At 37.6% G+C, this 18,558-nt stretch overlaps 1 protein-coding gene across 4 annotated transcripts in view; it reads right to left on the reverse strand.

Annotated features, from left to right (window-relative positions):
- The window catches only part of sima (similar), a 105,357-nt gene that overhangs the window by 16,181 nt on the left and 70,618 nt on the right, over positions 1 to 18,558 (reverse strand). For 3 of the 4 annotated variants that reach the window (XM_064697042.1, XM_064697040.1, XM_064697039.1), the window contains exons 8-10: positions 10,554 to 11,353; positions 1,849 to 2,351; positions 1,062 to 1,773 (exon numbers count right to left, since the gene is read on the reverse strand). In XM_064697042.1, coding sequence (XP_064553112.1) covers positions 1,062 to 1,773; positions 1,849 to 2,351; positions 10,554 to 11,353 — 2,015 coding nt within the window. The remainder of the gene's footprint in view (positions 1 to 1,061; positions 1,774 to 1,848; positions 2,352 to 10,553; positions 11,354 to 18,558) is intronic. The other variant, XM_064697043.1, reaches the window with a different exon arrangement.

Below are 18,558 nucleotides of genomic sequence, written 5' to 3' on the forward strand. Positions count from 1 at the left end.
GCACGTAGAGGAGGTATTAAACGATTAAATACCCTGGAAAATGTTAAGAATTGTAATCAACTTTTACCCAACGTAAATAAAAGTAAATAAAGTCTAAAAAATTTTCAGTAAAGCCTAAAGCAAGTTTTCCATTGGACGAATGAAAAATGTTTGATCGATTTTAAAGAGATTTGATAGAAAAGTCCAGAAGAAGAAGTAACAAAACTAAGCATCGAGGAGATTGTTGGGAAATTCTATTAAAAAGAAAAGTAAATTTTGAAAATAGTCGCTTTTTGACGGTAAGTTTCTATGCCAGCTCTGATGCTATATAATATATACACGGCAGACTATGATATATTGATTTGCAGTTCATTTCTATGCAAAGATTGATTAGGAAATCCGAGAAATTGTGTGTAGCCACAGATTTTGAGAATAGGGCATGGCTATATAGAGAGTATATCTGCTATATAGAAGCTGACCTGGCCTGACATATTACTTGATATCATTTAAATGCCCACAGTAAGTGTCTTTAAAGAAGAAAATAATCCAAATAAATGTGAAAATTTGTGGCAATGTTTTCATCTATTTTTACAAAACACACAAACGCGCAAACATATATATATAAATATACGTATATTTATATATATTTATTTATATATATGTATATGTGAATATATGTATATACCAATGTATACATATAAATATATTTATGTATATGTCTATTAATAAACGCGCATAGCTATCTAAAATTTAGGCCTCTCCAAATGCAGTATTTGTTGGAAGAAAAAAAAAAGAAAAGAATTGTCAAAAGTGTGAAGATTTGTGTGTATGCGTGTGTTTGTGTGTGGGCAAATGTGAGGGAAAATCTTTAGACCAACTACATAATTAGCCGGCAGCAGGCTGTCTGTTAACGCCGCGTAGGTGTTGCTGCCCCCGACTGAAATATCTATAAATGAAATTCTGGGCAGAGTTCGATTTTATAGTTTTTACCCTTTTCCCTTTTCTGTGTAGCTTTAAGCAAGGAATTTTCAAACTGGTTGCTGCATATTTCAGATGGATCAACTTTCGTTTGCTATACTCACAATCCTTGCTATAATCATTCTCAAATGCATCTTCAATCGAATGACATAAGCTGGCGGCCAATGAAACATCATATTTTTCCTTTTTGCACTCAATGCTGAGGCTCAAAAACTGTTGCTGCTGTTGCTGTTGCTCCTCCTCTTGCAGCTGCAGCTGCTGCAACTGCTGGAAACTGCGAAAGTCCTGCTGCTGCTGCTGCTGCTGCTGCAGACGATCCTCGATCGGGGCATTGTCCAAAATTGAGAGCGAGCCATTGCCGCTGCCGCAAAGCATTGCTGCCAGCTCGCTGGAGCCGGTGCTAAAAACATTTGAATGTTGCTGCTGTTGATGCTGCTGCACGGGCGACGGCGACAGCGAGGACACTGTGGAGGCAGGCGAGGAGCACAGCGAACTGGAAAAATGTTGCTGCTGTTGCTGATGTGATTGCTGTTGCACAGACTGTTGCTGATAGCTGTTATATTGCTGCTGCTGCTGTTGCTGCTGTTGCTGCTGCTGCTGTTGTGGCTGCTGCTGCTGCTGCTGCCACTGCTGCAAATGCTCTTGCATGCTGTCCACCTCAGAGCCCCACATGACATTGCCCTCGGTGAGCAGCGGCATGTCATCGTCCATGGCTATGTAAGGTGCGCGCATATCATAGTCCACAAATGAGAAATCCTCCTCCTGGGTCAAAGAGTTCGGGCTGCACAGCGAGGGCAAGCTGCTGTCCTCGGGTGTCTGTGTAAGAGTTGAAGATAAAAGTCTTAATTTATTCACCGATATCGCCAGCTTCTCAAGCGGGCTTCTACACACCTTGGGCGAGTGCAAATGCTGTGAGCAGCTGGTGTCATTCGATTCATCGCGATAATTGAACAGCGGATCAATGTTGCTGCTGCTGCTGTTGCTGTTGCTGTGGCTGTTACTGTGGCTGCTGCTGTTATCCTGACTTTGCTGTTGACTGTTGCTGCAAGTGCTGCTGCCGTTGTTATTGCTGTTGCTGCTGCTGCAGTTGCTGCTGTTGTTGCTGTTAGTTCTGCTGCTAGCTGAGCTCGCATTTGCTGCAGTGTTTAAACTCTGGCGACTGCTGTTATAGCTGTTGCTGCTGCTGCTGTTGTTGTTGTTGTTGTTGTTGTTGTGATAGAGCGGCGCACTGCCTGTTGTCGAGCAGGTGGTCGAGTCCAAGGAATTGATATCATCGGGCAGCAAACAGGAGCTCATGAGACCCAGCATCTCGCCGAAGGGCTGCATCTCATCCAGCTGTATGCAGGCGGTGCTGGCCAAATGATGCGACAAATCATCCGGTTCCTCTTTCAGCACTAGAGAAAGGAAGATATATGTTAGTTATATTTATTTATTTCTTATTCTAATTCATTTATTTATATTCGGGCATGTGTGCAGTTGTCAAAGAGGTGTCAAAACTTGGTGCTAAGTACAAACGTCGCCTAACAAAACAAAAGTCACTGTTAATTAAAGCCACAAGCCAGCAGACACCATACCAGACTGTACTGGCGCCACTCGCTATGGCTGACATCGAAAAAAAAAATTCATTTCTTTCAATTGACAGCTTCTCCAATTGAGTCTAATAAAAGTTTTCGTTTGCACTTATTTTATTTCGGCTGCTAAATTTGTTGATTTATGTGCTACAATTGCTAGACTTGGGCCATGATTTTAATGGCCTTTTGACAGCCAATTTTTTTATTTATTTTTCGTCACTTATTTTTCTTGCTTCCTTTTTCTATAACTGCCTCATTAATCAGCATCGGAAAAGTTTTGCCAGCTGATAAAGCCCGTTGCCTGTTGGCAGCAATATGAAGCTTTGACGTACGACCCATAGAAATGCATGGCAAACATTATTTAGAATGCACTTGGGCTGCGAGAGGCCTAACCCTAGCCAGATGTCAAGGCCCCAGAACCGCAAGATCCGAGATGCGAGTTGTGCCTTATCGGCATTTGCAATCAGCCAGAGATGTGGATGCGCGTCACGAGCAGCTTTAGTCAACAATCATAATAAACATATATACTACAAATAGTTTATGTATATTATATGGTACCTTCATATATAGGGAACGGTTGGGCTAAGGCAGCGAAACCGGTATAAAACTGCTCGCACGACCTAACTACAATATGGGAATAATGGAGAATTAAAACATACATAAGTATATCTGTGTTTATATAGTCGTATATAACTAGCAAGGGGTGCAATATTTACGGCATTGTTTATCAGCAGATATAAATAGCATTACTCAACTGACTTTGCCGTCTATATGCATATACATATGTATGTATATACATATATATTGTATGTATATGTGGTCAACACTCTAAGCCTATTACAACCAGTTGCAAACTGCTGAATTTTCACTCTACTCGGCTGTTGTTTATGCACTTGATATGCCTAGATCGAGATGCCTACATATGTACATACATATATGTATACACATACATACATACACGTAACACGTATCTTATCTCTAACTGAAGTTCTATGCATACAAAATTGTAACTTTTCTAATAATTTATGAGCACCTATCAATCGATTTTTTTTATTTATTTATTTTTTAATTTTTTCAATGACCAACGACAACAAGAGTCGAGTGCAATAGAAAGCAAATGCAACACTACGAAGTTTACATACTCTACAATTAAAAGAAGGTACTAAAAGAAGAAAAAACACTTGGAAATCAGAACAAAAGCTATTTACAAAAATTAATGATATTTACAAATAGAAAAAAACTCTTTTCATATAGATACGAGACGATACTCTCTTAAAATTCTAAAGATAATTGTGCTCTAGTAGCTATTTTATAATAGAATTCTAGATGATTTATATAGATAGGATCAATGTACTCGAAACCCCACAAGCTTTAGCTTCTTCTTTACACCTAACCTGTTGATATTTAAAGATATTAACAAAAGAGTCTGGGATTTAGAAAAAAGAAATTTATCGAAATTTATATTAAAGCATATGCTCAAAGAAATGATCAAGCGAACGCCTGGTTTGCGTATAATACATATTAAGTAAATAAATAATTAAATTAATTAAAAATTTAATTAAACAATTTTTTTTAATTTTTCAATTTTTATGTATTTGATGCATAGGTGAACTCTCGTTTTATCGAGCATAATTATATAAAAAAAATGTAAGCTAAGAAACAAAATAATTGGAATAAAAATAAAAAGGGAAAAAAAAAATAAAAAATAAGATTTCGGATAATAATGTCTAGAATTCTAGGGAACGACAACTGATGCCAACGTATGTCAGCAGAGGTAAATATCAAACTGAACGCTTCAGTTGAAGAACTTTCGAATAGAACTCTACTATGCTCCAACCAAGCCCAGATCTTTGTTTAGCTTTTTCAAAGAAATCTTACGCCTATTTCTACTATCAGAACTGCTATTAAAAACCTGATAAAGTTATATTAGCCATTGCAGGGAGTTTAGCAAAAAAAATAAAATAAAGAAAACAAAACAGCTGAGGGCTTTGGCAAACGTTCCAATGCACTTTATATATACGTATAGATATATATGTATATACATATGATATATGCACTTGACTTGCCATATAGAGTCTATCTCACTCGCACAGTCATACAGACACACACACACACTGTAGACAAGCGGGCACAAACAAATTAATTAACAATGCAAACACACAGAGGTTGGGCAGGGCAAGAGAGGGGCGCCGCCAGGCACCTGACCCCCCATAGGGCAACTTATAATTATGGCACACAAGTGCTACTCGACGACGCTTTGCGGCATAAAAAAAAACTAGAGTGCTCTAGTCAGTAGTGCCCGAAGAGGAGATACCCTGAACCCAGCGACCAGCTGTCATTAGCTTCATTTTAGCTTCTTTTTGCGCCTCACGCTATGTATGAGTCTTGTATCCTTGATTAACTTTGATGTTTATAGTCCAATCTTTATGAAATTTTTATTGGCATTCAAAAGTGTGCATATGCCCAAGGCTCTTGCATTAAAATTGATTTACTTTTTCAATTTTGTAGGGAACGTCCACGGCGTCGCTACCTATAAAAATCATCAAGTTTAGATGACAAAATCTTTTATCATTATCGATGTTTACCTATATCATAAGATATCTACCTTTCAAAATAACTTTTCTCTTTCTTTTATAATGAGAGTGTGGTTAGATATCTAAAAAGTGATATACGAAAATCTACATGCCAAGTTTGGTATATCTAGCACTTCTAATTTTCGAGTTACGCTTAAGAAAACATATCTCAAAATCGATGTTTATCGATAATATGTTAATGTGAGAATATCGAGTAATTCATCTCGCTTAACAAGCCGGGCGTAGAGTTATGCATGACTTGATCGACTCGATATCGACTATCCACACAACAATATGGGGTCGAAGATGCCTTCTTCCACCTGCACATCAAAAGGGTACAAAAATAGGAGAAAAAAGAAACAAATTAACAACAACTGAAATTATGGCACGCGATAATACAATGCGGCTAAGTAGCTTCCATAGCCGGGCCTATGGCAACGGCCCACTCAAGTGCTTATTCGTAAATATTAGCAAAGTGTTGTTTTTCTTTTATAATTTTCGTAATTGTGACTGTAAAGTGCAAGGCCGCAGCCCCAAATAAAAAATAAATCAAAAAAAAAACACTGCATTCAATGCAACAAATTTTAGCAGCTTAAAGTGTGCCGTGCAGTGGGCTGCGGGGCTGGGGTTACTTAAGCACAAGGTAATTAGTTGATCTGTGGCAAAAATAAAAAACAAAAAAAAAGAAGAAAAGTGACTGTCGCCGCATCTCGTGACGTGCCTCAAGCTGCAGCTGCACTTGAACCACATTCGATGCACTTGAAATATGATTTCGAAAGTTTTCTAGAATAACCATTCAGTGAATAACGAGTACTAGTTATATGAACACACACACACATACACACACACACACACACACACACACACACACATGCACACAAGAGTGTTGCCTAACGCGTGACTTGGCTCAGGCAACGCTCAACAACTCGACACAGTTTCAATTTAAATAAATCTTCATAATGATGATGCCAGCCAAAATGATGATGACAATAATGATGATGATGATGACGATGATGTTGTTGTTGATGATGTTGATCAACATAATAATGACGTAGTTTAGTGACAGCCCGAAATCAAAATTCGGATTACGGTATATGAAAAGAAAAGAATAAACGAAGACACGAGCACTTGAAAACAGACAGCAAATCTGACAATTGCAATCGAGTGCAACCGACTGCGCAATACACTGTAACAGCTTTTAGAAATGATAATCAAAGTCTGCTTGTCAGCTGTGTACTTTAAAACTGTCATAATGCGACTTTTCAAACTATGTCTTTGGCAAATATCATATGAGAAGTGTAAAAGTAGTCAAAAATTGTTGACTAGCTCTTAAACTGTGACACGCCCCCGCAGGTAGGCGTGGCAAAACATTGTTACACTACCAGACGCGATTATATACGAGCTTATATGCCAACTATCAAATTGTTAGCTTGCAAAGCAGCCAAATAAATGCACACTGCAAGTAGCTTATACTCCTTTTTTGTTCAATCTGTGAACAGTGTATAGAAATCATTTGATGGCATCTTTATGTAAGCGCCGCGCTATGTCCCCGCCCCTATTTAAGAGCTCGAGCACTCTAGAGGTCGCGATTAGGCACTCACTTGTGCGTGTGTTTATAGCATAGCAGCGCGTGTTCTGGGTGCGGAATTGGGAGGTTTTAAGCACAGACTCAAAGAGACAGTGGAAAAGTAAAAAATTGATTGGGGCTGGCTCGTGGCGGCGAGCGCGATAATTAAGCGATAGTTTAGCGATAGTCAACAGTAAATGTTGTCTGTTTTGGGAGCTGCACAAATATTTGACTTAACAAATGAAGTATTACAGAGATTATAGTAAATATGTAGGTTGAAAGGGTTATGGAAGAGCGAGTCGCGAGGGGTGAACTTTCCAGGAAAAAACAAAACAATTGATAAACTTGATAATGAACATCTGGAAAACTACCAGCAGAATATAAAGTAGTGATAATATCATAGAATATAATGCACAATATTTACGCTAGTCATCAAATGATCAGGCCAAATCAAATTCCTATAACTAGCAATTCTTTGCGGTTATCTACAACGAAAATAAATATAATAAGTGCTTCCCTGTTTATTTACGTTCCACTAAAACAAAATAAATATAGACACTTCAACAAAAAAAAAAAAAAAAAAATCAAAAACAAAAAAAGAATATAGAAAAAACAGGGAGCAAAAGAAATATGGAAAAAAAACTGAAGTATGTACGGCGTCTGCAGCCAGCACAAAATGTCAACAGAATGCGAGAAAAACCAGAGAAGAAAAAAAACTAAGCATGTGGTCTGTGGATCGACTGGGAAATGCCCTGTGCAGATAAGAAAAAGAAGATTATTCAAAATGTTAAAATAGAGGACGATAAAATTAGGGGTATACTCAAATGCCACTCTAATATATGCCCTGTAGACTTTTTTTTCGATATTTATCGGTTAAAATATAGATGGGTAACTATTGCTTTGAAGACTAATCTTAGCGATTGTGAAGTGACATGCGATAATTATCTATTTTGAAGCCACATGCGATAATTATCTATTGTGAAGCGACATTCGACAAATATCGACTGTAAGGCGATATTCGATAATTATCAATTGTGCAGAAAACAACTTTTTTATTCATTATTCATTGTGGAATACAAAAATGTTTATCAAAGCTGCCAGAGTTGTTCTAACTGAAGATGGGTGAGTTAAAAATCGATTTTTATCGATTTAAAAGTAAACCGAGTCAGATAAGTGTCAGGAGAATAGAAAAATACTACAAGCAAAATCAAAAAATATAATATATAAATTCACAAGAATCGGACTGCCTGTCACAACTTGAAGATACCCTACAATTGATATTTAAAGGGTATACAAGAAAGAACCAATTGCTATTTGCAGACAGTTTCCAAGCGAACTGCAGCAAAAAAAAACTATAAAAATAAAAACACGCGCCACCAGTTGGAATGAGTGTGAAAAGGTAGCTGCGTAGGCGGGGAAAAGCAGGGGCCTACAGCGTGGTCGGGGAAAATCAGGGGCCGAAAGCGTGGGCGGTCGGTGCTGCTGACACATGTCACAAGCGGCAGCGCTCGGGAAGAGCCCCACGGCCGAAGCTGTGCCACACGCGCCAACCAACTGGACGACAGCCGCATATCGCTTAACATATTAATTGGCATTGGGCTAATATGCTCGGGCTGAAGAGAATCTCACTGCAAAAACAAAATAATGTTTGCGGCTTTGGTGGGTTAAACACGGCGTATGCGTAATATTAAGCGATTATGACAGCAAAAAACAAAAATAAATAATAAAAACAACAAGAAATGCACGTAAATTGAAAGGAAAAAAAATGCCAACCGGCAAATGTTGATGCATTTACTATACGAGAATATATGTGCATATAAATGCATGTATATATGTATGTATGCCTGTATGTCTGCATTCTCTATGGCATAGCTGAGTATGGGGCTAGTTTGCTGCACTTTGTTTACAAAATGCAAGCTAGTTGTTGTTGTTGTTGTTGTTGTTGTTGTTACAGTCGTCGTCGTAGTTGTTGTTGTTGCTGTTGCTGCTGTGCATTTGCTGTTGTTGTCTTTACAAATAAATCGTTTGATTTGCGCAAATTGCGACCACAAACGGTGATAAGCAATTGACTGACTGACTGACTGACTAAGCGACAGATTGACCAATTTAATAGCCGCACAACGTTACGACAATGCATCAAATCGCATCGAATAGCGCACGTCAAGCGCTTGCCTGAGTATTTTCCTTTATACATAGAATCTACTTATAAACGGGCGCGACTCGTATGAATATGCATTCTATATATATATATATATATATATATACACACACACACACAAGCTAGCCTTGGTCTTTGGCTAATGCACATTTTGGACTATTCCTGATCCGGGAAATTGCCCCACGGGGTTATCAACTTGCATGGGGCATAAAAAAATAACAAACAACAAATAAATACAAATTCTTACGCATTTATGTGTGTACGTATTTTAGTATATTTCTTATTTCCTACTGACAAATGTCCATAAAACACATGTTTTTATTGCTCGTAAGTGCAATAAAGGTAAGTACTATTAAGATTTGAGATCTGACTGCTTCTATGCTTTAATTAAATCACAATTTATCATGGTTTTCTCCAACTATAATACGACTCTCCCAGAGAAACGACATCAGAGTGCAATACAGCGTCAGCTTCTTAAGCTGACAAAGTATTCAACTCCAGTTCGAGTTGATCAAAATTCTTATATGAATAAAAACATCCAAATCCTAACAACCAAATTCTATTATGGTCACACTTGATAAAGCTTATAATTTATCGATACAGTTCAGAAAATAATAAACATTCAGCAGAAAAATAAAAAAAACTTGTTTTCAATTCACATTCACATTTTCAATTCCCATTCAATTGGTTGTCGATCTTACATGCATTATACTATATTTACTATTTTCTGATTTCTGCTCTACATTTAAAAAAAATAAAAAAAAAAAAACAAATGCATTCAAAAATGCATTAAAAGAAAAGAAATTTAGATTTAAGAATTCTAAAGGTAAAGCATTTACCGATTTGTAAATTCTAATATTGTTTCTGTAATTCCCCCCAAAATTCATAAATCAAAGACTGAGAATACAATGTAAGCATACTCTGGTCACACTTTTAGATAGCGGCTGACTGCAGAAAGTAACAGAATGTTGTTAACTCTCAAACAGATAAGAAAACAAGGATAAATAAATAATTATTATTTTTATCACCACATTATTTTCATTGATTTTCGTTATTTTCCTAGAAATGTTGACTTTGATTGATGTATTCTATATGTCTTATAGACGCGCTCAATCAGGGAATGCGGTTCCGGGTTGTAACCTCAGACTCAGCATCTAGTATTTATGTCTCAGTCGTAGACTATAAAAATAGCTTAGATTAACTCCAAGAGTTTGCTAAATTTAAAACAGTGAGTTCGAAATTTAACTTTATAAATGCGGGCCTTACAGCCTATTTTTTACAACGAACCAGGGCTTCATGGAAGAGCAAATAATATTCGGTTACAAAACCTTTATATAGTAAGATATTATACTCATGATTAATCTATCGGTATAATCAGCGCACTGTAATCTCTTATATAGAGCCTAACAATGCACAATCTGTAGTTGAAGTTGGGGTATGAAACCGACCTATTGCTGCACTCTGGCATTGAGAATTGATTGTGATGACGTTTTCTAACTGCACTTAACTCTGGCGCTTATCAGCCGAGAGTTATCTATATTATATATATGCATATATATTATATTTTGCGCACCTTTCGAGTTAAGGGGGGTTATCAACTTGCGTAATGCAACATGTAATCGTTAAAGGGTTGTTGTTGTGGTCATGATTAGGTGTGTATTAGATGTGTTGGGGCGGGCAGTGGGTGGGGTGGGGTGGGTTGGGTTGTTGTGCTTTGTTCTACTTACTTGTTAAGCCTCGGCCATCATCAACGAATGATAAGAATCCTTTATTCATATCTTGTGCTTGTTGTTGTTGCTGCTGCTGCTGCAATTGTTGCTGCTGATTGCTGGAGTGCAGTATGGCAGCTGTTGTTGTTGTTGTGGGCGGCAGCGTTTGCAGAGTGGCTGCAACAAAACTCTTCTTGCACACAGCGGTTGGGGGTGTGCTGCGTATGACCGAGGCGGTCACCGATTTGGGACGTTTCTCTTCGCGAGGCAGCAAGTTGTCGCAGTTGTTGTTGCTGCTGCTATTGCAGTTGGTGTTGTTGTTGTTGACGCGCAAATTGCTAAGGAGCTGAGAGGTGATGGTTCGCGGTCCAGGTGAATTATTTTCACGTTTAATAAACTGCTCGGGTTGCACTTGTTGTTGTTTTGATTTCGATATTATATCTAAAGATGAGGTTATTGAGGTGTTGGATGTTGTGGTTGTTGTTATTGTTGTTGCTGGTGGGTTAGTTGCAGCAGCAGTCGCAGTTGAAGTTGCTGCTGGTGCAGTGATTGTTGTTGTTGCTGTTGTTTCAATTGTTGCTTTTTCGTTTGCAGTCTCAATCGCTTTGGGTTTGTCCGCTAGCTCTAAAGTTGCAATTGCAGTTGTTGTTGCTGTTGTTGCTTCTGCGGCAACTTGTTTATCAATTGCTGTTGCAGTGTTGTTTGTTGTTTCGTTGTTGTTAGTTTCAGGTAGTTGTTGCTGTTTCTTGTTTTCCTGTTCCTCACTTGCCGCCGTTTGTTGTGCAAGTGAATAAATCTCATGTTTGTTCTCAAGATTACTGCAAAAAGGCGATGCACAAAGCGCGTATCGTAATGATAATCATATAAAAGTTGTTTTTTTTTTATTTTTCCTGACTTTTGTAATCTTTTCTTTTTTTCTATTTATTTTTCTTTTTTTTAATTGCACTCGTTTGTTACACCACAGCCCGAAAGCAAAGAACGCGCGTAATTCGTAATAATTGCAATTGTTTTTTATATAATATTAAATTTTCTTTTGTAATATTTATGTACATGTGTCATAGTTCTGGTTAGTATGAGGTTTATTTTAAATAATATAACTATTAATGAGCCTGATTTTTGAGCTGTTTCTGTGCTTCGAGTATTGGAAAAATTTTACTTGTTTCTTTCATTCTGTTCTTTCAGATAAGCTAGTTGCGGAAATGTCGCGAAATGGACGTTTCTTACTAACTGCTTTACCAATATGCCCTAACCCTCACCACAGCCCGCCCTCGGGCTTATCAATTAACCGGGCCAAGACAAGACGACGTCGCCGAGCGATAAGCGGCATTTGGTGGGTGTGTCTGACAGGCTAATTAAAGCGTTACATTTTTCTGGCATAGCAATTGATAAGCCAACAGCAGATCATGGCAACAGAGCCATATATATATATATGAATATATATATTCTATATATTTTATATAAAATATATTAACATGCTATATATGCTTAGAAGATCATGCAGCATACGTTGCGCCCGTGACTGTAGCCTGGCTGTTGGCATGAAAACTCAGCGAGTCTAGAGTGTTTCTGGCAGTCGTCTTTATAGTCTTTACAGTACCGGCAAATGCTTATTGATAAGATAGAAACGGTACAATCGGCCAAACTCAGCTGTGCTGTGCTGTGCCGTGCCGTGCTGTGTGCATGCACGCAGCGGCTGAGCGTTGTGCCGTTAAGCACGTGAAACCGTCGTGAATTTGCTTGTGGAACACCCCGTCCTACAACTCTTAGATAAAAACAAAAAACAAGTATAAGAAACCTGGAGCATGATGAGGCACAAATAATATATGATTCAAGCAAAAGCAAATATTTATAAACTTTTTAAGTCAAAGTCAACAAGTGTTTTTCATATATTTGTTGTTGTTGTTGTTTTTCGCCTTTTTGGGGGCTCGTCCCTCTGGTGAAATAGTTAATACGCAGTAGTATTGGTCACAGTGAGTGGGGTTGCATTGACGTAGTAGGGGCACTCGAGAATCAGGCGGTAGGCACCAGAAGTGACCGGCCCCACTGTGAAGATTCAATGTCAAATTGCGGTTGTTGACAATGGAAAAATATGGAAACTTAACTGTACACCAAATGGTGCAGCAGCAACAGCCCATACAATCACACACCTGCATATACACGCATACATACGTACATATAGGGGCACATTCAGTGAGTAGAGTGAGCGAGCGGGAGAGAGGAAGCGGGAGAGTGGAAGCAGGAGAGTGGGAGAGAACTATGCCGGAAGGCAATCAATGGGACAAAAGCATTTGCGACAATAGCCGCAAAGCTAACAAGCAAAGCGAACAGAGAACACACTTAAATAATTGCTTCATCTATTTTTTTTATTTTTATTTTTTTTTATGTACTTTTCGCCGGTTGCAGCCGGTTCGAACCTAGATTTTAAGCTTACATCATTTTAAATTAAATTGCCAAAAATTAGTGAAAATAAGACAACGACAACAACAACAAAAAGCTTGCAGCTTAAAATCAATTAAAGGTTAAGCCTTTGAGCTTTTAATTGAAGCTTTGTTGGCCTGTTAAAGCTGAGCTGTGACGAAAGCAACACCTCAAGCATTGCTGATAAGCGCGAGAGCGAGAGGGCGCCTAAACTCTTGAACTCTGTGTAATACACACACACATACACATGTAGACACAGTCAAAGTCGAGCAATTGATCGCGTGATGTGAGTGCGTTTCTCTCGGTCTGTCTCTCCCTTTACACACACATGCACGTGTATACACTTATGCATTCTCAAAACTGCAAACACTCAGCGGCACACTTTTCTGCTTATGCATAGGCAGAAAGAGAGGGTGACGGGAGAGCGCGCGCAGTAAAGGTGATCAGAGTGCGAGAGCGCGACTAAACAAGATGGGGGTAAAGTGTAAATAGCCGCAACAAAAATAATCACTTAAAAGTGCATTAGTAATGCAGTTAACGTCAAATGGTAATGGCAAATCGAAAAAAAATAAAAATAAATATATTTTTTTAAATATGCATATATGCATAGACAGCTATATGAATGAAGAAGTTGATTCAACTAAATTAAAGCAACAATTTTATTGTGTAACAAACTGAGTCGAAACACACAACACAGCGCTCAGATACAAGAAGACACACAGTGACAGGAAGAGAGTGGAGAGCAGAAGAACAAAAAAAGAATATAAAACAAATGAATTCTGTCTGCCTGGCTGAAGATGCGGCTCTTATTTGCGCTGCTCCTGTAGTTGATTTTGCTGTCTCTGCCGCTGCCGCTGATGTTGATGTTGATTTCAATTGCAGAGCAATAACGGAGCAGCATCATGCGAAGCTCAACTCAACGTAAAATAGCAGTAATTGCTTTTGACGAACATTTTGGTTTTTTTTCTCTCTCTCTCTGCGTGCGTGTGTGCGCGCACATAAAAGGCAATGTGTATTAAATTGAATGAAAATAAAAAGCAGTAGGCAAAGGAGGCAACTACATACATATGTAAGTGTGTATGTATGTTTTTAATAGAAGCTGAATTAAGTAGACTATAAACGGTGGGACAAGCAGAAATGACACACGCATTTTGGCCACAACACACACACACACACAACGTAGAATTGTGTAACCAGCTTATGCGTGGGCGTGAACCTACAAACACATACACACATATGATTGTATGTACATATGTATGCATGCGCGCATATTTGTCTATTGACAAGTCGATGCTAAATGCTAATTAAGCTGCAATTCAATTAAATTTCATCAACAAATTAACTCGCTCAGCAATTTTATGTAATGCGAAAGCAAATGCAAATGCAGTTGTCCCCCCACAAACACACACAACCGAAAAAAAAAATTAAAAACAAAACGAAATGCCAAATAGCCAAAATAAATAAAACAAAAGCGAAACAAAATGAAACGCCGCCGTGGGCTTTGCTGAGAGCCTAACTGCACGCAGAACGAGCACAAGAGAGTGAGAGTGAGAGAGAGAGCGAGTGGGCAGCAGCAGCGGTAGACAGATCGTGCGTTTCGCTGTGGGGGTCGCGCGACGTTAACGTCAGCGCCAACGCTGCGCCGACTAAAACGCAGATTGCAATAAAAATGTCGTTATTGTTGTTGTTTTTGGGTTTTTTTTTGCGCTTGCAACTGCCGCTGCAGCAGCGTTGGCAGCAGCAGCAGCATTCGGTTTGTAGGTTAGGTGCAAGTGTTGTGTAAAAGTTTTTTTTCCTATTTTTTCCTTTTTGCTTGACATTTGTAATTGTTTATTAATTAATATGCTTTACTTTATGATCAGTTGTTCTTTTTGTTGTTGCTGTTGTTTTTCATTCGCTTTCGCTGACGCGTGTAACAAACGTGCGCACTTTTTTTTCCAATACGAAAAAAGTTTATTTTTTAGATGTTTAATTTCTTGCTTTGAAAGTTGAACATTTATTTTACTTTATTTTCTTTATTTCGTTTTTTTTTGATAATCTTTTTGACACACTCACACATAAGCGCATATAAAAATGCTGTATATTTATATATTTATGTGTGTTTGTGTATGTTTCTGTCGTTGTCAAATCCACGCATAATAAAAGTTTATTTTTGTCAAAAATATATACATTTTGTTTCAGCTAGTATATACGAATATTTTGAATAATGCTTAATTGAGTTTATGTTTGTTATTTTTTGTAACAGAACATAAAAAACTTTTATTTCGCGTTAAAGACAGAAACAGCCAAAATCATTTTCGTATTTCTCGTTCATTCTTTCATTTATTGTTGAATTTTTTTATATAATTTTTTAACAGTTTAAACGTAAATTTAGCTTTTAGCATTTTATTAAATTTTTACCTTGTAATTCAAAACATTTTCTTTAGTAATTTATATCATTTGATTATTTATTTAATTTTACAACGGAAATGCAATCGTTTCGAGTTTTATTTACAGCGAAAGTTAAAATATATAGAGTTTATTATTATTGTTGACTTATTGCTTTTTGCTTTTGTTATGTTAAATTCTGTGTTGTATTTATTTGCACAAGTTGACGTAGTTAAACAAAAAACAATTTTAAAACGTTTTGCTCGGTATAAATTAAATAAAAGACAGCGCAGTTAGGTTTTATGAATTTGTTCAAAGTTTATTAATTTTTGGCCAAGTCGCCGAGTCCAGTTTCAGATTAAGTATTCTTTTTTCTTTTTAAGATTTACAGTTTAGAAGTGCACACGGAAAAACTCGAGCGCCTCAGAGCGCTGCTTGCCTGCACAAACGACAACGTACCAGAGACGAATGAGTGGAATGCCAGCGCAGCTGAAAGCTTGTAGCTTGTAGCCGCGGTGCTGCCAGCTGCGCTGCTGTGTTCTGAGCATTCTCGAAACAACAAACTACACTCGAAAGAGCGCAAAGAGCAGCGCCGACGCAGTGCCATTGAGTGCTTTTGTGCTGCCATTGGCGGTTTGACTCATTTGCGAGCCGGAATGAGCGCAAATTGTTTGCCATTTTTCGTTTTGCAAATGCCAAACACTCGGCGCTCGCTCTCTCTCCCTCTATATTTCTCTCGCTCTATTTTATTATTGTTTTCATGGCAAACAAACGTCGTTGTTGTTGTTGTTGTGTGGATGCTGCTGCGCTGCCGCCTCTTTTGCCTGCTTTGCATTTTCGCATGCGGCTACTCAATTTGCATGCCTCAGCAATTGAGAGCTTTGCGCTAATTGTTCGCTGTTTTTGGACAAACCTGGCGATAAAGCTGACCGACTGAATAAAGCACAAACACACACACACACACACACACACACGCACACATAACCATTTATATACATAACTAAGCACTCAAGTAGAGCGCTATGTGCCTAATCTAACTGTAAACCTGAACTATGCAACGCGCTGATAACATGATAAGACGCCCAAACGGCAATTAACATGTTGTTTTTATATTTCAAGCATAGTCGCCACGCCAAAAATTATGCCACAAAAATAGGTCGTTAAGTGTTTCAAATTTACACAAAAATGCGATAAGTACAAACAACATGAAAAGCGGCTGGCAAAAATGTACTGCCAACTTGCTTATTGGTATTCCACAATTTACCGTAAGCATCGAAATGCGTGTGCGTGAGAAAAGGAAAGGGCGTCTTCATCTTGATGTGTATATTTCGCAAATATTTGCTGTCATTGCCGAAGCTGCGCATTTTCTAAACAGACATTCGCTAATTTCGTCATAAAACTAAACCCATTGCGTGTTGGCCCTCCTCAGAGGCAAATAAATATACCCAAACACATACACACACACACACGCTGGCGCGTAGTTACAGGCAGCCAATTGCCGAGCAGCACTTTTGTGCGTGCGAAACGCACTGAGTTACAACACTTTTTTCATTTAGGTAATCAATAAAGGGCAATCATTTTTATGGCTGGTCAGTCGTTTTTGACATATCTTTTTACTACATTTAAGCCAATTGAAATTTTAGTGTTCAACAATTTTATACATTTTTTTAGAACTGTTGATTATTATCTATGAATTCCTGAATTGGATAAATTTAAGTAATAAATACAATATTCAAAAAAAAATTGTTTTACTTTTGAATCCAGAATGAACCAGTTTCAGAGATAGAAAATACTTATTTTAAATATTTGAATCCAGAAGAGTTCAGAGTTGACCAGTTCATAAAAATACTTATTTTCAATATTTGACTCCAGAATCAGTTTCAGAATTGGCAAATTTGGAACATTTACTCATTTTCATACAAGCTCCACAAAATTAAATTTAGAAAATAATATCTACATATATTTGCCAATTAAACTGAGCTCTAGAAACAAAGCCTTTCAATTTGAAAGCAAATTCTTTTGAGTAAAAAAAGTAAAATTCCATAATTTGTATTCCCAGTTTTAAAACAGAATAAAAATGTATACAAATACTGTGCACCCAAACCCTTTAAAACTTGGACACTATTTTGATCTAATTGAACAAAATAAACAAGAACTTTTATTGTTTTTCCAAAACTAGAGCAAAATAATGTCTTAGATCTCGCCGATAATTAAATTTTAATATTTAATTAACATTTAATATTCCATGGAAATTCACATTTCACACATCGCATTCATTCATTATATGGACTCCGATTTTCGCTGTCATTCATTCATTCTAATAGATCAACAAATTATTTCAGCTGGGCCCCCAGCTAACCCACACAGTCACGTGTGAATCGTCGGCGCGGCGGGCGGATGGGGTGGTGCGGTGCGGTGCGGAGGGACATGAAAAGCATTTGAAGCATTTGATGGGCTGCCTTGAAAATGTAATAAACTGTCAATGTGTGTGCGTGTGTGTGTATATGCCATATTATCGAGCATATATGTAGATACATATATGTATAAACTGTGTATAAACTTGTACTATATGTGCGTACTTTTCAGTTTCGTCTGCAATTTCAAGAGCGCACAATTTTACGTAACGCTGATGAAATTTTCGTAATCCTGTGCGAAAAATGTGGCCAGTTAGTAAAAAAAAAAATTGTTGGTTGGCGGCTCGAAGGGGCAGCTGGACGGCAGTTGCGTATAAGAACAAGAGAGAACAGTTAAACCGAAGATTAAATACCCTTTGGATATATGGCTTACGGCCTTGCAAATATATGTATGTATGTGCTAAATTCTAAAACTCTTAAGTGCTGGAGTTTGATCAAGATATTTCGGAAAAGAATAATGTTTGCCATACAAAAACTCATTTGCAATCGATTCTTCTTATAGATTTTTATGATATAGTAATAAATGCCAATATCTTGATAAATAAAAAGAGATTTTCATACAAGAACCTTATTTTCTTTTTGTTGTACTGATTGTTCCTATGGCAGCTATATGATAGATAAGATTTTGCTTATATGTAGAGAGCTTGGTAAAAAAAAATTAAATGCCGAGGTTGGTCAAGATATCTTGATAAAAAAAGATTTTCATATAACTTTCCTTTTGACCGATTGTTTTTATGGCAGCTATATGATATAATTGAGTTTGGTCAAGATAGCTTGAGAAACAAAAAGGTTACCATACAAAAACATACTTCTGGACCGATTGT

Source organism: Drosophila montana, unplaced genomic scaffold, assembly GCF_035044405.1.
Source record: "Drosophila montana isolate Dmon_TW-CO22-7 unplaced genomic scaffold, ASM3504440v1 contig_3848_1, whole genome shotgun sequence".
Classification (NCBI taxonomy): domain Eukaryota; kingdom Metazoa; phylum Arthropoda; class Insecta; order Diptera; family Drosophilidae; genus Drosophila; species Drosophila montana.